At 39.6% G+C, this 24,643-nt stretch overlaps 1 protein-coding gene across 1 annotated transcript in view; it reads left to right on the plus strand.

The window, feature by feature from the left end:
• OTOA (otoancorin) overlaps positions 1-23,042 on the plus strand; it is a 44,659-nt gene extending 21,617 nt beyond the window's left edge. The window contains exons 22-31 of the mRNA XM_030483895.1: positions 779-872; positions 2,387-2,516; positions 6,066-6,253; positions 10,305-10,460; positions 11,908-12,050; positions 12,440-12,576; positions 13,567-13,664; positions 15,557-15,749; positions 16,807-16,895; positions 17,435-23,042. Of these exons, the coding sequence (XP_030339755.1) occupies positions 779-872; positions 2,387-2,516; positions 6,066-6,253; positions 10,305-10,460; positions 11,908-12,050; positions 12,440-12,576; positions 13,567-13,664; positions 15,557-15,749; positions 16,807-16,874 (1,207 nt within the window). The 3' untranslated portion in view covers positions 16,875-16,895; positions 17,435-23,042. The remainder of the gene's footprint in view (positions 1-778; positions 873-2,386; positions 2,517-6,065; positions 6,254-10,304; positions 10,461-11,907; positions 12,051-12,439; positions 12,577-13,566; positions 13,665-15,556; positions 15,750-16,806; positions 16,896-17,434) is intronic.
• Positions 23,043-24,643: the final 1,601 nt, after the last annotated feature.

Below are 24,643 nucleotides of genomic sequence, written 5' to 3' on the forward strand. Positions count from 1 at the left end.
TCAACCACCAACTGGGTTGGCTAACTTTTGTCAGATTTGTATCAAACAGGCCAAACCTGCATAGTGCTAAGGTACATACATTTTGAAACATCCAGCACCACTAAGAACTGAACTCGAACTTAATTTTTAAGACCTGATATTCCTACAGATAATTTAGCATGTTATTTCAAAAGCTATGGTAGCTATCATAGAATTGATCTCATACAGAAATGGTATAGGTGTCATTAGATGTGGCTCTCCAAGGTGTTAGATCTGCCTTTCATAACTCCTGACATTGCAGGTGAATGAAATAGCAGACAGAAAAAATACATAGCTGATAAGGTATGGATTTAAATCTCTGTTCCATCACCTGCGTTTTGTGTTTCTCTCCCTCAGTTTTAAAAAGGCAGCATTAGCAGCAGACCGATGCCACACTGAATTACTTTCCTGAGCTGTTCGGTGAACTTGATCTTTTCAGAATGAGAGGGAGACTGCCCACTTCTCCTAAGTGTGCATGGACCTCTTCAGAAATGTTGAGAATACTGTGACTATTGAGGGAGAGAGAGAGCTCCATTACCACATTTGAAGGCTTTATCTGAACATGTTGAGAACTTTGCTAAGGCCTCTAATGCTCTATATGTCAGAGATGAGAAAATGCAATCTGTTGTTAATAAGCATACGTTGGCATAGAATGTCTGTGTTTCCTATATGACATAGTATAACAAAAACTCTGAAACTTTAGTTTAATTTTGATTGAAAACATTACTCATTAATGTAATTTTCCAAAATACTTCTCCAGTTTCCCAAACAACTGGACAGCTGAAACGACATTAGATGTTGGACCGTTCATAGCTCTGCTGTCAAAAGGGGAATTAAACATCCTTGCTGAAAAGGTATGTTTTTATTATAATTTTTTAATTTGTAAAAGGTAATGCTAGAATTTTGATTTGTGAATGTCATAGAATCATAGAATCATTTAGGTTGGAAAAGACCTTTAAGATCATCCAGTCCAACCATTAACCTAGAACTACCAAGTTCAACAAAGTTCACCACTAATCTATGTCCCTAAGTGCCACACCTACACATCTTTTAAGTACCTCCACAGATGGTGGCTCAACCACTTCCCTGGGCAGCCCGTTCCAGTGCTTGACAAGCCTTTTGGTGAAGAAATTTTTCTGAATATCTGATCTAAACCTCCCCTGGTGTCACTTGAGGCCATTACCTCTTGTCCTATCACTTGTTACTTGGGACAAGAGACGGATACCTACCTGCTACAACCTCCTGTCAGGTAGTTTTAGAGAGAAGTAAGGTCATAATGCAGTCTCAATTATGTGACCTGAGTCCTAAACTAGGTAAATAATTCTCTTGGCAAGGAGCTGTGTGTATTGCTTTCACACATTCTTGACTCCATCAAAATTTCTTCTTCAAAGTAGTGGTAGTATAACCAATTATTTTCATGTATACCATGATAGTTATACATTGTCATGTAGGAAAAAAACCCAGTGCATTTATAGTGGCACAGACTCAAACATTTTTAGTACTTTACACCTTGCAGTATTGTTTCCTCCATTCCCCTACCTTCCAACCATGAAAGTTGTGTTTCTTTATCCTGTTAATAATGAGATCATACTGATCAAATTAGCATTTACTCATGTGGCCCTTTGCCCTAGGGCCAGTGTAGCATACGTAACAATAACTGATAGCCTCAAGATTGCACTTTGTAGTTTCTTTGCCCTCTTTAGTTCTTATAATCTTATAATTTTTATGTATAGGTGTCCTGGGTTCAGCTTAAACCACAACAATAGGACTAAACTGTACTGGAATGAGGAACTAATTCTTCAACAGTAATATGTGAGCACAGTCAGCAAATATTCATCAGGAGGTAATGCTTATAATCGACCAAATAGAACAGGACTCTTCAGCTGAAAGGAAGGTGTCTAGCACAGTGGAGGAGAGAGGTCAAAAAAGCCCAAAAAACATGAATAGGTTGAAGTTATTTCTCTTAATTTAATTGGGTGCCTATCCTCAATTCTTATCTGACAAATTTAAGACAAAATAAAGTACTTTCTGTACGACACATACCGAAATGATGGAACTCATTGTTACAGGAGGGTCTGGACACAGACTGCAATCAGACAGTGCTCAGGTGTTGCCAGAAGCTGAGAGGGCATACAAGAGGGAGAATCATTCAGAATTTGCTTTGTTCTAATTTTTTTCCCCTCAGATGTATGCTGTTGACCTTTCGAGTAGCAGCAAATTTACTCTGCTCTTCTAAACATCTGCACATATAGGAAGGAGGCTGAGTTGTTACTAAGCCCTACTTTGCTGAGGTCTGCACAATCTTTCTCTACAAATTGATTTGTTTTAAAAGGGAAAAGTCTTATTTATTCTTTCTTTCCTTTTGAAGTTCCCAGATATCATTTTACAGATTGCAAAGACAAGTGGACCAATTTCTTCAGCTGAAGAGCTTCTATCAACTGTATTTGAATCTGTCTCCAATGCCACTGCCAACATCAAATCATCTCTCTCCAGACCTGGTCAGTATTTCACCTGGTATCTGTGCAAAGTGCCAGATTTACAATGGTGCCATTTTGGTCTGTGCTCGTGCGGTTCAAACAGACTTTTTCGTTTTGCTTTATTATCAAATACATTCTGAGAAGCCAAACAAGAAAAAGTAAAGCCTCAAGTAACTTAAAGAGGTTCAGACTTACGCAAAAACAGTTAAGAGTCTTTGTTCTCTTGCCCATGGCTGTCTGATACATTGACCAATTGCTGAAACACTTAATTTCATTACAGGGTTCCATGGTTAAGCATTTTCTGGAATGTATCTGACTGCACAAAGGAGAAAGATGAATTATTTGAATTAGAAAGTTTTGTTTATTTTTACTTGTTTGTTTATTTTAACTTTTCTTTGTAATCTTAGTGAAATCCTTGAGTTAAAAACCTATGAAAGTGATAAGTTACTGTTGTGCCAAAAGATTGCACATAGTTAATCTTTTGCCAGACATGAGCATATGTTGACTCGGCTGTTCTTAAATCTACATTGGTGGCACCGTGTTTTGTCTGTCCAAATGGACAAAGTTTGCTATAATCTAAAAAGTATTTTAATTAGCAACCAAACTAATCTATTAGTGATGTTGTCTTTAGTGACAAATGGATCATTTTCTTTGTATAAGGTACATTCTTTGACTATATTCTGTTACTACAATAACTTTATTCTTTCTCTTACTTGAAATTCACCCAGGTAGAATTTTTAAGCTATGCCATCCTGTGCCATGGATAACAACCCTGCTAGGGGGGAGGCTTTGGAAAGCACTGGGGAATATAGACCTCAACAATTTCAAGGAGTTTGTTACTGTCTGCCCTTATGTCTTTGAAAATATCCCCATTGGTTCTCTGCCTAAGAGAATACAGGTCCAAGCTCTCAGCAAGCCCTTGAGGCACCATGGAAATCCATCGGCATGTAGAATGATAACTGTGTATCTCTGGGAATGAATTTTCTCCTGATACTGCTGTATTTGTATACAGAGAGACACAGAGGGTGTTCTACAGAGTTGTATTTTTACATAGCCTGAAAAAAAAGCGTGACCTCTGTTGATCAGAGGAGCCATTACACAATTAATATGCTCTAAAAAAAGCAGAATCTAGCTGGTGGAATAGCAGAGTATTAGTCCATCTGTGTGAATGAAATTCACTCTTCCTTTAACAAGGAAACCATCAGATCACCAGTTGTATTTCTTTAGACATGGGACACAGGACTAAAGGTTCAGCATCAGACATTTCTGTATGTTTGTGTCCTTACATGTTCTTTTTTAGGCCTAGATCACAAAAACATGAATCCCAAAGACTTCTTTAAGCACACTAACTCATGTACAGTGCAGTTGCAGAGCTCTCTCATCTGCATTGCAAGGACCAATATAAACCTGCCAGTGAAGCTAATGATCTTTGTCAAAGGGTAACTTGGCTCTAGGGCTATGAGGACTTGTCATTCTTCACTTGGGGTGCACGAGCTCAGCTGAGGGGGGGAATCTGGAAGATGAAAAATTGAAGGATTGTTCACGCTAGACTAAAAAATACTTCCCCAGTTCAAGTGTGGTACTGAAGTTCTGTTACAAAACATCAACTCCACACAACTCACATAGTGGTTTCAATAAGGAATGAAATTTTATGGCTGATTTGGCTTTTATCTCATATTATGATATGGCTGTAACTCCCTAGAAAATTGGGTATTATGAAAATGGCTCTGGAATAACACTGATGCTCTTCATGGTACCGACCTACTATTTTACATTTCTCGCAGTCCCATTGTAAGCTAATGTTAATAACAGTAACAATTACCAGTGGCGGAGTTCTTATATCTTTGTCTGCATCAAGAAAAAAACAAAGGTAGTTCTTAGGGCAAGATGGAACAATAGGAGGCAAAACTCAGCATTTGTGTGTCTGAGATGCTACCAGAAAGCAGTGGCAGTGCTGGAAAAAGATTTCAAGTAACTTATTTCAAACACTGAGATATTATACTATATTATATATGTCATATGTTCTTCATCAAACTAAATGCAATTATATAGCAAAAGGAAGAGTGAAGTAGCATCAGATACAGGAAGCAAAGCCAGCAGTCTGATTAGTATTTCCCTCTGTAATAGCACCAGCATATCTGGTGTGTTACAAATAATAAATCAATGTTTTTTTTCCAAGAATACAAAATATTAGGTTTACTTGACTTGGGGAAGGGAACTGCATTGTGTCTAGATGCGTAATATTTACATGATAAAAGCTGACCTTTTGCAGCAGGGGAAAGTGAAACAATGCAGCTTCACAAGAGGGTGGTGTAAAGGGAGAGCAGAACATCAGCTGGTACAGTGGAAGCTGAACAACATTTTCGTTTGCTCAACAGATTCAATCTTTTCAGTGTTCTACCCACTACTGCAGCTTCCTTTGATGCAAATAAATCCCTCTGCCTCCTTTCAAAGTACAAATCTACTTTGTACATCCTCACTTTAATTTATTTCTCTGGGGGAGCTTCGCTCAGGCACAGCATCTGTGAAGTTCTTGCTTTTTACTGGTAACAACTATATCTGAAGACATGTAGGGATTATTTGGTTTAGATAGTTATTTAATAAGGTTTTCCTAAATTAGTGACAGGAGAGAGAGCAGTAAGCACCTACGTTAGGATTCTAATTTCTGCTTTCCATCAATATTAGAAGTAGATTACGGCAACAGAGACCAGGATTTGTTAAAACACACAATGGAAACTGTCTCGTTTGATCATGCATAGCACCAGAACCTGACCATAAATAAGATTTTTTTAAATGGAGTTTTTCTGTCCAAACAGTTCTGTTGTAAGTGAACAGCCCTCTCTAGATACTGACATTTTAACAACATGCTTGACATAAAGAACAAGCACCATGCTTCTCTGGCACATCCAGCTTCTGTCTTCACCTTGTTTAAATGTCAGGCAAGTCTTGCAAGACATACATCTTTGTCAGGGTATTTCAGAGTAAAAGGACCTCTCATGTCTGTTATTTTTCCTGTTGAGCTGGATTCACATATGTGCCGTTTGAATGTGAAGTTTATTCAGCTGCAACATTTTTCTGTGAACAATGACATAGCTGTATGGAGACTTCCACCAAGGTCATCCCAAAGATTTGCATTTCATTCTTACTTAAAGCAAGGCTCTCAGCGAGCAATGGTTTTACTTCAGAATAAACCCTTGCCTGGGTTTTGATGCCTTTAGGGAATTAGACTTGAAAGAAACTTGCAAGATACTGGTTATTCTTATTGCACACATCCAGGTTTTAGTTTTATTGTGCCATCCTGTATTGTGACTGTTCTGAAATATGTCTGCTCTTGTTTTCCTTTCCAGCATGCACTACCTTTGGAGGACAAAGAATACAACCAATTTCTTACAAGTTAGCCAAATTCTAGTTTTATATCCAGGATGTTAACAATGTAAATATTTAAAGAAATTATCTCATTGCAAGATAATTAATTTATCAATATCACATCAGCTGCAGTTAATTCACAATCTGTCACCTTCTTAAATCTCTATATTGCTTTGATTTCATGCTATTTGACTTTTTTTCCAGATTGCCTGGGAACCAGAGCTCCTTCTTCAGATGAAATCATTAAATTAGCAGAAGCAAATGTCTTTTGGTCAGTTCAGGAACTGAAATGCATGGACACAGGGACTTTTGACAAAAATGTGGAACTTCTTGGGGCTGTCTCAGGTTTTAACAGCTCCCAGCTTATTGCCTTGAAGGAAAAAGCCAAGCAGGTAACTATCCTGTCTGTGAAGGAAAATTAAATCCATAATTTGATTTGCTGTTATTGAACTATGCAGTTCTAAAATAACTGTGCTGTGGTAATGTCACTACTGCTGCAAGAATATCTATTGTTTATTGGATAAATAATATGAGATGGTGATAGAAGAATATTGTCCTTGCTTTAGAGTCAACAAGCAAGTAGTTCTGAGCTATTGGCAGCTGAAAAACTTAAGTGCTTTTACTTTTAATTTCTTTTCAGTTGCTTGCTTCTCACTTTTCTTTCATAAATGAAAAATCAGCAAGCAGTACTATAGGCAGTTGATTGGCCGGCTGAGAATTAAATTTGTCATATTAAACTGTCTACACCAAGGTTAAATATAGTTTACAGTGGTGTAAAACCAAATAGAGTGAAAGATACTGTTATTAGCTGAATAAAGCTCGCTCTCCCTCCTTGTCACGGGCAGGCACAAACCCATCACTGGGAAATTTTTGGGGAGGAAAAAAACCCACGTGCATTTAGTCTGTCTTTACTAGGGTGTTACTGGTGAGCGCAAGTTACAAAAGCAGAGCAGAAAGAAGATGTCTATCTTTGCCAGGCTGTAGATTCATGGAGAGGAACAGGGCTGTAGTCTCAGCTCTCATCACCACTCCTGCAGCACTGCTGGCATCTCTCTCTTTCAGAGTGCAGCAATGCAGCTCCTCTTGAGCTCCTCAGAGAGGTACCTGCCCTGGCTTCAGTCTGTATGTGATGCTCATACTGCAGCAGCAGTGCGGGACTAAAACCTCTCCCCATTTGGCACTGCAGTGCAGGATCTGTGCCAGAGTACTCAGGGCAAGGCTGGGTGCAGTTCAGCACCCTGTGTCTGGCACAGAGCATCAGCAAGGTGTCTGGGCTCTGAGCAGTGCTGCCTTGGCCAGCTGTGGGCTGGGAGAGAAGTCAGACCTCATTCCATCCCTGTTGTTGGTGTTGCACTTCTCCCTGGGGGTGACCTCCTCTTGCTGCTTTGTGGTTGCCTGCACTGCCAGGGAACCCAAACATACTTGTGTTTCAGCAAGGAAAAGCCTTAGGGTGCTGTAAGACAAGTTGTTTTGGTTGCAGAAAATCCAGAGGTGAAGAGGTTACCATCCCCAGCTGATCTTCAGCTTCCTGCCACCAGCATCTGCTGGAAGTTATCTGCTCTGTTTCCATCTCTGTATGGCTAGCTGCTCTGTAATCCCGTTCTGTCAAAACGATCCAACATTTTAAAAGTAATTTTTAGGCTCCATCTGATCATTCTGACAGAATGAGGTTAGGAAGCATCTACAAGTGCAGTTGGTTGTGAGTAGTGTGAGTGCAGATGCTTGGAGATCTGAGGGCTGTGACCTCTGGAGGAAGGCAGGAGCAGGGGACAAGGTGGGCCTGGGCAGCATCTCCTTAAACCAGCAGCTGCAGCCAAAATAGGGGAGCTGACCGTGACTTTTGGGTAGATAAGACCAACAGTTTATAGCAGTGAAGCTCCACTTTTAAAACTCCTGTACTGCAGCTGCTCAAAGAGAAGTGGCGCTAACCAGATTCCCAAAAGCAGATGTTGACTCCCTGCAATTCTGTCTCTGCTGCCTTGTTGCAGCAGGACAACAGCCCACCGCATGAAACGCATTCTTCCCAAGACAGCTTCCCTCTGTCAGCATGGAGACATGGGTAGGACAAGGGAAAAAAAAAATACAATCCTAGAAGAAAATAAAGCCAGTGCTTATCCAAGATAGTGGGAACTAAAACATTTTACAGCAGTGCAACATAATGGTATACCTACAGAGTGATGCCTGCTGTAGAGAAATTGCCAACAAGGTTAAATTGCCAAAGAAATTGCCAACTCATGTCCCAGCTATGTGCAATTCAAAGATAGACAGATCTGTAGTGCACTGCATGAAAGTATATTCTGTCTATATGAGTGTTTGAGGACAGATTGCTGCTAGACAAAGACAGACTTCCTATATATATTAATTTGCAAAATGCAACATGCTGTTACACTGAAAGTCAAGCGTGAGAAATCAGACAGTACAGGGAAAGCTCTTTGTAATTATGTGCATACAATGCTGTTATGTTATTAACTAAAGGGCATCTTTGATTAAAGGTTTGATTAAGCCAGCTTTAATTTCTCCTAAATCGATTGATTTTCCCTAAAAGAAACTGTGTACTGCTCATTGTTCCAAACTAATTCAAAAAGTCTAGTTATCAGATTGTGTCTAATGAAAGTAAGAAGCTTAGCTTACTTGTAAGTGGAAGGTCTCCAAGCTCTGCAATAGTAACAGATGTGTGGATCTGCAGTCTCTAGGTGAATGAGGACAAAGGAGTGTTTCAGTTTCATGTGTTGTGTTATTTATATCATTATATCTGAGATTTCATCCAGCACTGTCAGATAATACTATTTATGAAGTACTTCAAATTCTGTAGTTTATGACCTAGATCAGGAAATAGACATGTGACATTTATAACTGCATGTGTTTCATGTATCTCTTAAGCTAGAGAATTAAGAGCTTTAAAATTGGGCTAATGCTTTTTACTATCTGTTTTCTTTGGAAAAGATTGAAATTTCCCAGGCTTAGACCCTTTTTCTGTTCTTTATGACATCGTAAAACCAGCATAAAAGATCTGGTGGAAACTCAGTCAGGAGATACAGGCCCAGCAAAGCATCTTTTAAACAAATCCTTAACCCGAGGGTCATAGCTGAGAAAAGCACCTCAGCAGTCCTGAGGCTGCTCTGTGTCGGATATGCACATTGATATGAACAGCAAATAGTCTGCAACTCTGTGTAAGGAGTATCTTATTCCAGAGACCCAGCCCTCTATTTTATGCAGGTTGTACAGCTTCATATGTATCTGAAGGTGCAAACACTATTTAGTAGGCATCCATAAAGGTTCTCCTTCAGCAAGTCCTTACCAGCTCTGACCTTTCTTTTTTTTTAATATTCTAGTGTAGCTGTCTTGAAAACGGAATAAATATTTCCATGAATCAGAGAGCATGAATGATCAAATAAGCCTAGGTAGGACTGGGCTTTTATTTTTCTATGTGGAGTTAGCAGGACAATCATGTACTAGAAAACTGTCATGTGTTGACTGACATAAAGTAGAATTGCTGAAGTACAGGAAACCTTTACAGGGAGCTTTATGTAATACTTGTCCTGTTCAAGTCACTTCCTCCAGCTAAAACCCAGTATCTTTTCTGTAAAGACAATTGGCCACATCGTAAGAGATACTGACCACTGATCACTGTGTTCTGTCATTTCCAATTAAATGTAATTGACAGTTCTACCCTCTGCAAATTCAGCTCTTGATGGACTTTCGTTGTTCCTTATTCTGACAGACCTTTTCCTGAAATCAAAATTTTCTTAGAGTTGATCTGTGACAGCTTTTGAGTCACTGTAACTGTGCCACAGATAAGGTTAAGAACACTGGAACTTGTCAGTTTAGATACATTGATACTGGTTTAGAAGAGCCCCTGCTTATTCGTTTTTACAGAGCTTTACAGATTTAACTGTATCAATGTGTACAAATACATTTTAATTACTATTTTATTATTTTTTAATTGCACGCACACAAGCTAGAAATCAGAACTTTAGTAATTGGCTGTTTGTCTGTATTACCCGATTCTCTACTTTGATTTCTGCTTTCCTGGTCGATGACTGAGCCAGAGTAACTGGTCACAAAGGCAATTTAAAGTCACTCCACCAGAGTAATTGCAGCTGGTATGGATGCCTGGGTAGTCCAGGTGCTGCTTTCATGGTAGTGGTGTAGCAGCGTGGGTCTCAGCACAGACTTGCATTTTTATTGGTTTTAGTGGTACTTGCTCCTACAGCAACACTTCCAGCAGTCCCTGTGCTGACTTACCAACAAGCTCAAGCTGTACAAATTACAGCATTTTTAGATAAACTAACCATTACTAGTGTAGAACCTCAAAAACCTTCACAATACCCAAGATTTGGTGTGCAAAGAGGCATACTGCTGGTATTTGGACTTTATAAATCAAGGGTTATATAAAGGAAGATTCATAATGATCTATCGGACATTAATGAACCTCTTCTAAAGGTTTGGGGATCGCTGCCAGACTGGAAGAGTTATCATATTGTTTCCCTGGGCCGCATTGCTCTTGCACTCACCGAACATGAAATTGAAGAGCTGGATTTGCATTCTATCGACACCATTTCTGTACTTAGTCAGCAAACAGGATGGACTCTTACCCAGGTAAGTATGTTATTGAAGGTACTCCTGGCGAAAGGCTCCTGATTCACACCCATTGGGACTGGAGTCCCCGAAGTGCCTAGGAAACAGATACAACAATCCACACTACTCCCTGCAGCTTTTCTGCAGCTGTGACCCCAGTGAAAGTGGGCAGGTAGGTCAGCACTGATGTCTGCCTGGCTGCTGGCTTCCCTGGTGAGATGGCCCAGAGGACATCAATCACTTTTAATTGTGGTGGTGTCGAGTGTATTCTTTAGCACTTGCCCACTAAATAGTAGAAAGAGGTCAGCAGCTCGCCTCACACTAGCCCTAGAATAGGTGCTACTGCTAGGAGATATTAGCCCCTCCTAACTAAGCAGGCTTAGACTCACTGAAGAGGTAGTGTGCCCCCAATCCCAGCATCCACTGCCCTAGAAGCCTAAGTTATTAGCAAATACGCCACTCACATCTTCCTTTCCCTGAATAATTTCTAGTTTTGTCAATGGGACTTTCATAAAAAGAGTTAAAAGCTTTTATTGTATATGCAATTGGCAGCATATTTCTGACTTTGGGACCCATACCATCAGGGCTTCTCAGTTGCACAGATGCTGGTATTGTGGCAGCCAGCTTTGGCAGAATATCACAAATCCATTTAATAGATTTTCATTCTGAAGAGCACCATCAGAAGGAAGCACTTTGGGGGGATTTTATACACCACTAGTTGGCTTTTGAGGTTTCCCGCTGTCAGTAAGAACAGCTAGTTAGGAGGCTCATCCTGCATAACTTCGGTTGTCTAGAAGTTAGGCAGCTAGTTTAAGCTAGTCATTTGAGGCTCAGCATTGTGGATAGATTAGGAAGTCTTGGAAAATACTTGTTCCTTTTGCTGGCTTTGGAGGATGTCTTTGTGGCAGGCTTAAGCTAGACACATAGTTTTTAAATGGTTAGCCTAGCATGAGCACCATCCTAAACGACTTAGGCTTTCAAAGACATTTTAGTACGAATATCCCATTCATATCTGAAAACTATGCCTAAACACAGGTCATCACCTATATATGACACTTAAATAAGACAAGGCAACCTGAGGATTAGGAAAAACTAAACATTTCATATTGATCCCCTTGAGTAATTTGTTTTCTTCCAGCAGTTTAAATGAATTGGGCAGTTCTGCTGGGTGACTCAATGCCCATTTCTTCTGGTGAAGTATTCCCTTGTGACCCGGCTCACAAGCAGAGGTACAGAGTGCTTTCAAATCACCTGCACTTGGGAGCGGTTGTGTAACAGTGCCTTGTTTAAACGTCACATACAGGTGGTGATAATGCTGCTCTTTAACATGGCAAAGCTCCAGTTAATTATACCAGGGAGCTTCAGGATTACATACAGTCCATGGCTTCTGGTAAGATTTTGAGCTTTAGTAACAAGGCCTTCAATTATATTTACTCTGTTCATGCATAATATTTTACTGCTTTTGTAGGCAAGATCTATTTTGCAAGGTTTTCTAGAAGACTCTGGCCAGACAATCAGTACACTAAAAAGCTTTGATTTAGTTGGATTAGGAGCTATTCTGTGTGCTTTGAACTCCACAGAAATCATGTCCATAAGGACTGCTGAATTCAGGTAATGCATTTAATACTTAATGAAATATTTATTAGTATCTCTATTGATAACATTGCGCAATTTTTTTTCCTTCAAGATTTCCAGAGCCTAAAGGATGCTTTTTTACATTTTAAATGCTTTTAGAAATGTAATAATTGTTACAGAAGGTGTACACTAGTTGCTTAAAATATATTCTATTTTAGGTTTCCTCTTCCATTTATATCTCACCAGTTAAGTATTGCATTGAGAAACCCAGGTTTTTGCTCAAAGCGTTAAACATTTGTATGCAATTTGTCTACATACGTTTTGAATTGAAAATGGGTTTACAGTCTTCTTACAGCAGACTAAGTATATTCCAGGCATATTTATGTAATTGCAGCATGTAATGTTAAGTTTGTTGCCTTTTGCAGTGCTGCTGTTGCAAGAATTGGCCTGTTGTTTTGTAGCACCCCTGTTCTGAGGCAGTTTAAGAAGATGACAGAATCTGTGTTTGGTACTCCTACCAGCTGGAACAGCTCTATTTTACAGGAAATTGGTACTATAGCAGGTAACAAAAATCAGACTCCAGATGGTGATGGTTCTGAAGCATTGTTATGAAGCATAAACAGACAGGTTCATGGGGCAGCGTTTTTTTCTAGACTGGAAAAAGGCATTTCTTCCAGAGAGCAGTCACCTGCAGGGATGGACATCCAGCAATTTCTTTAGCACTAAGGAAAGATGTGTTCTCTCAGTCCATAATGTTCTCTCAGGCCACTCGAACCGACTTTGGGGAACATAGCCTTGAAGTCATTTTGGTCCTGTAAGTTGGAAAGGGTAAATCAAGGAGGGCAAAACCAACCAGGATTTCAAACCCACTCACTGTCAACCATGTTGCCACAAGAGTGGCTGCGTTGGGTCAGAGCAGTGCTCTAGCTGACCAAGCTGCCTCCAACAGTGGAAAGAATGGGCTGCCCAGGGAAGAGCAAAAGGGCAGCAAGGTTAGCCTGGAGTGATACTTCTCCAGAGTGCTCTCACAGTCTTTGAGACTTCTTGAGCCAGACGTCCCACACAATTTTGTTCATGGATTCTTTTCCCTGTGATCACTTAACTGCACACTGAACTCATAAATTTTAGCATCCCTGACGCCTGCAGCAATGATTCCACACTGTAAGTACCTAATGAGTGAAGTAACTCCCACTGCATGCTTACACTCCCTAATCTTGTATCAGAAAAGGCCGTGAACAAGCATTCCCTAATAACGCTGCTTATGATTTTATTGATTTGTATCACTCTCTCTTTTCCAAAAGTAACTCAGGTAGAGTACATTCCATACCATAGAGTACATTCCAATGGTTAAAGTCAGATGATTTGTAATGTTGGAATATAAAGAAAGAAAACAAAAAAAAAAGAACCAGTATCTCTCTCCATAACACACTGAAGTAACCCAATTATTAGATATTCTGTATGAATGCTTAAAATTTGTATTTGCCTGAATATAAATCTAATAAAAAGAGCATTAACTGAGTTTTGTTCCTATTGTGGTTTTTTTTTTTTTTAGGTGGTTTGAATGAGGATGAATTAAAAGCTTTTGATAAAAACTTGATGCCATATTTCCAGCCAGTGGCAATAAGACTTATACCTCCTGAAATTTTCCAAGTAAGTGCTTGATTACTGAAGATGTAACTGAATTTCTATCATTTTTACTCTACTGCAGCACTGATTTACAGTTTGGTTTTGGGTTTCAGCGAGAATTTTTCTATGGTGTGTTAAGTGAGAGGCAGTCAAGGATCTGAAACATTAACTTTCAGCTATATCATCTGTATTTGTGATGCCCATAAAATACGCTAGAAAAGCTTTATTTATGCTTCAGAGTACATCCCAAGGAAAAAGCAAAAGTCTAGGGTTGGAAAGCAGGGACTGGACTCTCTTTCTTCCAACCCTACATTCAGATCTGAGTTTTCTTCTCTGTTTATTAACATTTGCAAGGATGCTATCATAGCTACTCTCTGCTGACTATGGAAGAGCTTTCCTATTATCCGAAAATTTGGCAACATTCTCCCAGGTTAGTGCTGAAAAACAGATTGTACAGCAGATACAGATGGAAAGGAATTCCATCTAATTACAGCAGATCTGAATGTGGACCAGAAATTAGAACAAGGATCTTGAGATCACTGCCCCAGACTTTATTCGACTTAGTGACAAGATTAATAATCTGCCTAGGCTGGTCTCTTTCAGATGCTCAGGCAAGCAATGTACTTATGGACAGATGAGCTAAACAGATAGTTAATTGTGTCAGCTTCCATAAAAGAGAAAAAACTCCTTGAACACTAACTATTCTGCACAGTACCCCTGACAGTTTAGATAAGCCTGAACTGTCCTTTGTGAAACTATTTCTTTGAAAAACAGGCAAAACTGAGGATCTATAGCATCTTGTAGAATTTCCTTCAAATGGCACATATTTTGTTAGTAAGAATGGTACTAATGCTATAAAATGTGCTTAATGAATAACAAGGCACCTTCTTGGAAGAGTTTTCAGTATTTGAAACATTCAAAGTAGATTTTGATTTTACGCAAGTTTGGTATAACTTTATTTTATGGCTGAGTACATTATTCAGCTTCTGATTTATGAAACATTACATTGTATTATAGACATTAATTGAGTTAAGAAGAGGCTCAATTCAAAGTTTCTGGACCCGTAGGCTTTTACATGTGTTTATTCAGTTTTGAAAAGCACATCATTTGGCAGACAATGAAAAATCAGGAAGGGTTTGCTCTATTGTCTGACCTACTTGGAAGGGGAATTTAGTCTTTCTAAAGTAGAACCTGGATGCAGAATTATTGCAGCAAAGTAGGCTTGCTGTGTAGGAGGGCTAAAATTCTTGTGACTGCAGAATGTTAACTAGAATCAAAGCAATCCAGCATACCCAATACATGCAGGCTTTACAAACTGGTTAATTGCTATGTGATACAAGATAATTACTGTAAGATTATTATTGACATCTTTCATTTTTAAACTCAAGTTTTAATATGACCAAATTTGGAAGATTTTCAATCTAAATGAGAAAAGTAAATAATGAAATTAAAGCATGGGGTTTTTTTCATCTCATTGCTCTACTGCTAATTATAATCAAAGGTCAAACATAGGTTCAAATGAGGTTGCTTGGGAGCAGATGTAAGAGGAAATAAATGACAAAAACAAGAGGATACACAGTGTCATCAGTCTTTGAACAGATCAGAAGAGAAATGGCTGGAAAATTAAACTCCAGCAATATATTGAAGAAGTGTTCAATATAGTGTTGGCATAGAAGGCTTTTTCAAACTGTCAGATCCCAGCAACAAAGAGAAGGGTGAGAGACAGATGAGTGGTCAGTGAGGTAAATGAATGCAGAGGGGGTTTTTTAAGCTCTATTGAGCTTTTTTTATAGCAACACAATGTTGAAAGCTACTTCCTTTTGTTCCAAATGCAAGGCAGCGCTGACTTCTGATTCCTTACCTGCCTTCTGTAATTGACAGCCTAAACCAATTTCTCTGGCTTTTATTCCTCCTAGGCATTGTCCCCAGAACAAATAGCAAACCTGGGCCCTGAAAATGCCGCCATGGTTACCAGGTCACAGCATGAGCATCTGAATACATCACAGCTCCAGAGCCTTCAGCTGGCACTGGACGGAGCCAGGACAAGCACCCCAGAGACACAGAACACTGCAAGCACTACCCAGGAGGCGCAAACTGCAGCTCCAAGTGGTGAGTCGCTCCCTTCTCCTGCATAGAGGGGAAGGACACAGACACAGTGGTTTGTGCAGTCTTGCAGCATCCACCAGGATCACACCTGTCTTTTGAAGGTGGGTTACGCTGAATTTTCTAATCAGCTTTCTAACTCACACCTTAAATCTCATGCCTCAAAACATTTGTTTGACCAAGGCAAACAACATATGTGGTTGGATTTACCCACAACAACCCTCTCCTTCTTTCCCATATTTTGGGCTAAATTTAAGGTAGGGCTCTCCATCTCTGGACCTTCAGATCACGACCTTTATCTGCAGCAGAACCTTGTTTTGCAGAGCTGCACGTGGGAAAGGAGGTAGCATTGGGGTGGTTTAGCATCTTTATCCAGACTGTAGGACCCCTTGAGCAGTTTTTCATGCTGTTCCCATCCTATTTGGAATTAAAGGTTATTAGTGCCTACGTTTCAGTGGTTTAACATTTTGCTTTTCCACATTGCAGTTTATACTGAGAAAGTTGTCCTGGCAAGTATGTTAGTGGATGCTTTACAATGAGTGAGAGTTTGGACTTAGCCAAACCAACATTGAGAATTTATCTCTATCAGACAGTGAATATTGTTGCTTCCAGTGATACCAGCGAGACATAAGCTGTTGAAGAAGAGAGAGAGATGTTGAGGTGCTAAAAGAGGAATAATGGGGACTAAATTGCTAAGATGCCCTTGCAGGAATGAGAGCAGACCTTCCCCAGAAACACCTGAGCAGTGCTCTCAGCCCAGCTCCCTCATGTTTGACCTGTTCCCTCTGTAGATATGCCAAAGTACGGAGTTTTCTGGGTAAAGATCAACTGAGTTCTTGAGCTTCTTGTTCATTATTCCTATCTCTAGTGAGTACCACCCCTATGAAAAGCTTATCTTCAGAGCTGTGTAGGTTAAACTGGAAGTGACTATTCTGACCTGTGTCATCTTTTGAGCAGCTGAATGTAATTAGAATTCAGATGTTGGAATTCGCTGCACCTCTTTGGGGTCATGTAGGTAAGACTCTACTAGTGACACTAAGACATAATGCTTTCTGCTTTTCAGGTGCTCCTTGTCTGAGTGGCTTTGGCATCTGGTTGTGTGCTGTGATTACACTGCACCTGCCTTTCTAATCCATGTTTGTTAAGCTTAAGGTAAGTTATGTTTTCAATAAGAAGTAGCTTTATAGCATAGACAGTGAACAACACAGGGTGAAGGACTGTGGGACCCCCTTCCTGCTTTAAATACAGAGACAACAATTTCTGAATAATTTTTTTGTATTACAAAGTTGTCTTGTACCTCTGTTAGACTATCTTTGAACCTAATCAAGGGGAAAGCACTTTATCTTTCCGGTAAAGCCAACCTTAACAAAAGTTTATTTAAAATTCTGTGTAACACCACTCCATTACCGCATTGTTATTTGGAATATGCTGTTGGTGTTAATCTGTATTGTGCCTGTTCCAGTCTAAGATTTTACTCCACAACCACTTTGGTAATCTCCAGTTAAAAGAATGTTGCCATTAACTTTTATTGGATTTTACCATTTTGACAGACTAAAATTTAATGAGAGCCCTGGACTTAAGGCATAAATTCCATTTAAGCAGACTAAATGCTGAAGTGTTCTACTTAGTCATTAAGACTGCAAATCAAGCTATGTCAAATGACTTAATTTTCTTTGCTTTTTGATTTTCAGTGTTCCAAAGCTTACAAAGGAGATGCTAAAGAGTTGCAGCTCAGCATGAATAGTAGAATTAAGAGGCTCTGAGATTCCTGAGTGCAGAGTGATTAATTTCTTAAAAGCAACACCTTCATCTGCCATCATGATGTGAAGTATTCCCCTTCCCTGTCTTTAGGATTAACAAGTAACAATGGATCCCTCCAAATACTTCAGACAAATTTCAAAACTGGAAATGGCTTATCTGTCTCATGAGACAGTCATTGAAAGATACACTTAGGTAGGAGCCTGAACTATCTAGGAGACAGGTAGCAGGTGACTGTTATTTGGAGGCTGATATATTGTACCCAGTGCTTTTTACATTGGTTAACTTGGCCACACTGTTGTATCCACCCGTTGGGTTTTCTTCTCGTAGTTTGAGCATACTTCCCCCTGGACAGAGGCTATCCTTCTGTGTGACCTAGCAGAAACTGTACTAAAAGTTACTGCTGCTGCAATAAAATAACTTCATCTCTGGGCTGGTGGTTTAAATCCTGCTCAGATAAGAAGTGATGACATGTTCTTATAATATAAGCACCTGTACGAAATGTAGTTCCCCATGGGTGTATGTATTCAACACAGAGGGCACTGGCAATACTATTTCATGTGACAAAATGCACCATGGAAATCTGCTTATGTTCATCATGAGATACTCCCTCCACTTCAGGTGGGGTTGAAGCATACACCTGGGAATAATAAGGGAAAACTGTTCACTGGGTCTATATACTACTAGGACTGTCAATCCAGTGCTTTCCACAAGCTCTATACTACCTAATTTCTCATTATTATAAACCACAAATATTCTCATGTGTTTTATCAATATATGGGTTACGTGTCTAATGTTTCTCATGCAACACCTCAGTATTTTAAACAATAGAGAAAACATTAAAAATCCTCTGCATGTGAACATACTTTCTGATGTTGTTCAACCTGATTTTATGCCAAGACTGCATGGTACAGTTTTCCATTTTGCCATTGCAAAAGTCTTTATCTTTTCTATCCTAAGAAAGGCAATGCATAGACTTAAAAGTTTAGCTCTTTCATTTGGGGCTGTGCTCTAGTAAATGCCTTTCAAACATTTATTTGTATCTCTTTATAGCAAACATCACATCTAGCTCTCAGCACTGAAAGCAGACTTGAAATTTTACTACAGGTAGGAAAGGAGCAGAAGTGGGGCTGAGAGGGAAAGCTGGAGGGAAGAGCCTTGCTGCTTTTGCTGCTGCTGGGGAGCGGGGAACGTTAGCTGTTGCTGCTGTTGGGAGTAGCAGCTCCCACCACAGTCCCATATACTCTGTAATTCCTGCAGCAGCAGGAGGCAAGCTGATTTTCAGGGCTTTGTTATTGGCAAAGTAGGCATGGCCGTTTTTCACACCCTCCTGATCCCTCTCCCTCTTTAGCAACCTGCTGTTCTAGGAACTGCCTGTGCCTATAACTAACCCTGGCAAGTGTGACATGATGTTACAGATAGTACTACATGCTCTAGTTTTGCATTTTATGAGGAAAGAACTAATATTGCTGCAAACTGCCTTGCACCTTTTTCTCTAATGCTAACAATAAGATTCCAGCTTTTCCTGCTGTGTTTCCTTTACTGCATGTGAACAGTAGAATGCAACATTTATTTAAATAGGAAGGAAAAAAAAAAAGTTATATTAATCCCAGCGAATACAATGCCCACTAAAACAAAAAAATGCTTCAGTGAATCAAATTCGTTATAAAGATTTAGCTGGTTTTTCATATTAAAAAATTTCTGCCTCATTTAGATGTGAAAGTACCAAGAAGTTGTTTGATTTCTAGAAACTGCGTGACTTGAATTCTATGTGCACTTCAGTGAAGATGCAGGAGAATATTTTCAGTCAAGGATACCATCAGCGTTTCCAGTTGAGCTGTTTAAGTCGGATACATGACTTAGCTATACCAAGCACTTCAAAAATCTATATGAGCTGAAAATTATCTTCTTCTGACAATGTACCTGGGAGTGATTCCGTCTGCAATTATGTGAGTCAGAGTTTAGCTTTTAATTGGAGCAGGAGTGAACTCTTTGTTTGGTGCCATCTGTGCTGTAATTTCTTTCAAGCACAAGTGCTTTTAAGTAGCTGAACTCCTCGATTATTTATTTATTTTATTAAATTAATAATTATGTTAATAATTTTGGCATTGCATTTACATTTGGCCAAATACATGTCTATTTCTTACAAGAGTGCTGTAGGAAGGGTAAACGTGGAGTACCCACTTAATGTACTTATTTCGTGGTAAGAGTACAAATCCTGTTTGGTTTGTAAGATGGTGTGAGCATCTTGGATGGGGAGTATTGTAGAAAAGCAATTACACTTTTGCCAATGTAGCTCTTGTAAAGGTCACTGATGGAAAAACCTGTTCTACAAAAGCTGTGATTCATGAGATACCTCCCTCAAAACTGTCGAAACTGAATTTCTGGGAAGAATAGATGGAAAGGAGAGAAAGAGATGGAGAGCACTAATATACGTGGTATATAACCCATATATGTGATCTGCTACCTGTTCACTTCCATTAGCTAAGGGAAAACTGAAACAGAAACTTTACTTTTTACTCTTGTGAAACAAACCACAGAACTCCTTAATGCAGGCATCCATGCCACAGGATACCACTAGTTGTGCAGATCTGAGCATATGTGTAGTACATACAAAATGTATGTGATCACTTTCATTGGAATGCATTGATGGGAAAAATGCCTCACAGTCCTTCACACCAAAAGGATTTTGAGGAAGAATGTATTAGAGAGAACTGTTATGTAAAGATTCCTTTGTACCTTAAAAAAATGTTGCTCTTTGTTGTCAGTGTGGGTAACATTTGTCTAAACCAAGCTTAGTTTTTCCTATATCCTTTTAGTTCTAACATTTGTATTTGAGAATAGGAAAAAAATCAGATTAATGCATAAATCTGCTGTTCAATATATAGCATGGCAATCATTTTCTTATCTGGGTATTGTGAGAATTGCAGCTCTCCTCTCCATTTGTGACTACTCTGATGGTTGCTAGGCACTGCCGTACATACCGCAGGATATACATCTGGCTGTTGATTGTCTGACATAACTCTGGTGTAGTCCAGCTCTTCTGAGTGTGGTGAACCATGTGGCAGGTGAACCACCGGCCCTGTCCAGCAGTATGTAGGAGGAAGTATTTCATTTAATTCATTTCATTGGATGTAGGATTCTTAAGGGGTTAAGAGATGGAAAAAAGACTTGGTTGGCTTACTATTTCAGTGCCTGACAACTTTATATTGAGAATTGTGTTTCAAAAAGAGAAAGGGGCTACTAGTTCTAGATCACCAATAGAGAAAACATCCCTACCACCTGGTACTGAGGAAGTGCTGCATTTATGGTATCTTTAAATCCCTGAAGATAAGAAAACAACTACACATCCACAGGATCTGAAAACTGTCCTTGTTAAAGCTAGCATTATGGCTGTTGTCAGGTTTTGTACAGTACGCCGAATGTTTGACTCCCAGTGATCTCAATCTGTCACATCAGAGCTAACCAACTCCTATCAGTGTGAGGCTCTAAAGATACTGCTATAAAAAAAACAGAAAAAAGGCATCCTTCTTCAATTTTAAGAAGCCCTTTATGCCTCTGCATAATCTGCTCAAATATTCCAGAGGCAATTATGTACTGCATTATAGCAGATTTAGCTTATCACTTGACTGCTGCGCTTATCTTAGGATCACCACCACCTGATTTATTTTCCGCTAACACAGATTGCAGCCCTGTCATATAGACTGGGACCTTGTTACAGTCCCATTGTTTGCCTATGTGGAAGCAGAGGTGAGACATGCCTCCCAGGTGTGCCAGCCAAATGAACCTGGGGTATTGGGAGAGGTGTGACTAACCCAGATGACACTCACAAATAAGCAATCAATTGAATAGTCACCTGGAATTTGTCACATGAGCAGGTAATCCCATAGCATTGGCTGTACTGCACTTGCTGGTGTTATGGCTCTTACTGTGTTGTGGTTATAGATATCACACTGCTTCTGAGTGTGCACACAGCCAATTACAGTGTATCAGTTGAGGAGGGAGAACTCATTAAAGTGTGGTACCTTGTTCCCTTGTGATAGGCTGTCTTCCTTAGAGAGAAGTAGAAATAAAACTTCAAATAATCTCTTCCTCTCTCCTCCCTCTCCAAAAAGGCTGATATTCTTGGTTGGTACGCAACTTTAAGCAATGTGGTCTCTTTATCTCAGTGAAAATGTTTTTGATAAGTCTGTGGGTTTGTTGTTTATTTGCTGGGTGTTTTTTTTTTAAAGCAAGATCTGTAGGCATGTGCCTAAGGAGGGCTAAGAACCTTATTTTACTCCCTTATAGTCTTGGTTAGTGAAATATTCTTTCCTGTGGCGTATGATGTGGGACAGCCTTGTGCACTGCTTACTCCACTGCTGTTCACATGAGGAATATGACTTCCCTTTCCAGTAAGGCAGGAGGAAAACTGGATAGAAAAGACTGGTCTGTGAAGAATGAACACAAACTCCAATTAAGTTAGATTTCTTTTATCAGTACTCCAGAACATCTGAAATTCCTCCTGAGAAACAGTATTTTGTGCATTATCATACAGCATGCTTTTAGAAGTGCAGGTAAGTGACAAGATTTTCAGAGAACAAAATAAATCTGTGTACCATCCAGGTATCCAGAACTTTGGATTTTAGTAAAGTGTCTGATTCATTGTCGGACTTCCTTTCCAAACCTATCTACTCAGTCCCTAAACACAGAAATTAAGAGACTAGCTCATACTGCCTACCTGACCTTGTCTGATATCAGGACCTGTAACAGTTTTGTACCATAGGATATTTTAGCAAAATTCACATCTGGTTCTTTAATTGTACCCAGAAATAGATAGTCTAGAAATGTATTATATTTTTTCTGCAATGAGTAGCAAGCAGCCAATGTCCATCTGTCTCTTCCTGCCCCTTTCTTTTCAGCATCAGTCTGCTTTTCCAATCCAGATTAATGAGAGGATTTTCTTGCCCTTATGACGCAGGAGCACAAGGCATGTTCAAAGCTTACAATCCAAGTGACTATACATTGGAGTATTAAACGAAGGAATTATGATTGCTGGATTTCTTGCTTTGCTGGCAACAGTATAACATTTACCATCTAATGTTTTAGCTGGTATTAATTAAAATATTTAACAGCATCTCACTTAGTATCTGTGGTCTCTTTGGAGAACAAAGAGAAAAGAAGAGAGACCAGGAGTAAATTCCTAGAGGAGAAATAAAAAATAGTGTAAAATACTAGTCTGTCAGAAATACAGCAGGATAATATTTTCTGGTACTCCTTTCCCTGATAATTTTTAACTGTTGTATAGACAAGAACTGTATTGATTTAGCAAAGCATAGCCATTGCTGTAGTTAAAATCATGTGCTGGTTTGATGTGCAAGCTAAAGCTGCCCTAGGTCATCTGTAACTGGGGCCTGCCATGTTTCAATATGTAATCAGATGTCAGAAAACAATTTAGATCACAAGTTCTGAATAAATCCTGCATGAACTGAGAAAGGAGGTGAGGGAGAACGGATGTCAGCTCTCTGCCTTTAATGTATCTATTAAAATAGATCCCAGATACGCATCTGTCAGTGTTTTTATTAGCTTTTATTTCAGCATTCATCCTTTTAGAAGTGTTTACATCTAACATATTAAATGTACATATTTCAAACAAGCTTGGGTCAAACAGCTACTCTGGCTAGTTCAGCCAGTACTCTAAGACACAAACTGTGCTTTCAGACCTTACTGTTACACTTGGATATAGCAATGGAAGTGCCACAGCAGTGCAGCTACAGAGGTTGTACTACATATTTGCACTTCCTCCCTACCGTTGCAGTCTGCACCATGGACCTGGGGAGTTCTGTCAAACGCTGTCGTCTTCAGTACGAATTCTCCAAGCACTGGATTTGGATTCCTAACATGCATCCTCAAATAGGCAGCTTTAGTGGTAATTACATCACATGTTAGTTGATGACAAAAGTTATTTAATATCTGTTTAATTAGTAATTAGAGTTCAAATCTATTAAACTTTCTGAATGTAACATGTAACATCTTAAGGCATTGTAAGATAAGAGATACTATGGAGCTTGTGAAGGAGTTGTATTGCTGTACTTACAAGTACAGTTTACAAACACAGTGATTTAAGAGGACAGGCTTTGATTCCTAATCTCTTAAAATAAGTAAGTTTGCCTCTGTCACACTGTGAGTACTTATTAAAAAAAGATAAACTCAAGCAGAGGGTACTAATCACTTTTCTTTCAGGGAGCCCTTTAAAAATGTCAATGTTTATGCTACATTTTAGACAAGAAAATGATGGATTGCACTTCGGATCCTTTTCATAAATTTTCAAACAATACATAACTTTCTGCTGTGGGAAATTCTCTGTACATTGTTCTCTAACAGTAAAGTCCTTCTGCTATTTCCTCAAACAGGGCATGAAATAATGTAAACCAAGAGATTTTTAAGAAATAACTTAGCCTTTCTGAAATGCTATAAAAAAGCAAAGCACCACTGTTCAACCGGGATCACCTCTTACCTATTTTCCACAGTCACTGGAAATCCTGTTCCTGTGGGGCTATTCCCAGCTTGCTTTGTTGTTGTTTTGATTGTTGGGGTTTTTTTTCCCAAGAGAACACTGGGAGTTACTGGAGTGCTGCTCAAGAGGAGATACCTCTTTGAACTGCACACTGGACAACGATGACGGTGATGCCCTTCTTCAGGTGTAGGGGTTCAGGGCTGCAACCAGGCACCATTGTAACGTGCAAAGCCTTATTGCTACAAGGAATAACTGCTGGTTTTCCCCTTGGAAGATGTGCATACTCTTGTGGGCTATTAACCACGAATCAAGTCAATAGCTTGTTTTCACAAAACATGACAACAGCTGCTAAATACCGACTGCTCGGCCGGGTTATGTGGCCCTTTCTCCCCATTCACTGACAGGCCCTGGCCAGTGCCGTGAGCTGCTGCCAGAGCAGGAGCATCTCCTGGCCACATGGCTGCTCACTGCTCGGTGCCAGTTAACAAAACAGCTCCAGTTCATTCACTTAAACGGACTTCTAAAGAGCTGGAGATAAAAAAGGGGCTGGGGCCTACTCCATCCTTGGCACGGGACTCAGATGAGATGGCATACGATACTGGAGCGGCTCCAGGAAAGGGCAGTGAAGCTGGCGAAGGGTCCAGAG

Source organism: Strigops habroptila, chromosome 4, assembly GCF_004027225.2.
Source record: "Strigops habroptila isolate Jane chromosome 4, bStrHab1.2.pri, whole genome shotgun sequence".
Lineage (NCBI taxonomy): Eukaryota > Metazoa > Chordata > Aves > Psittaciformes > Psittacidae > Strigops > Strigops habroptila.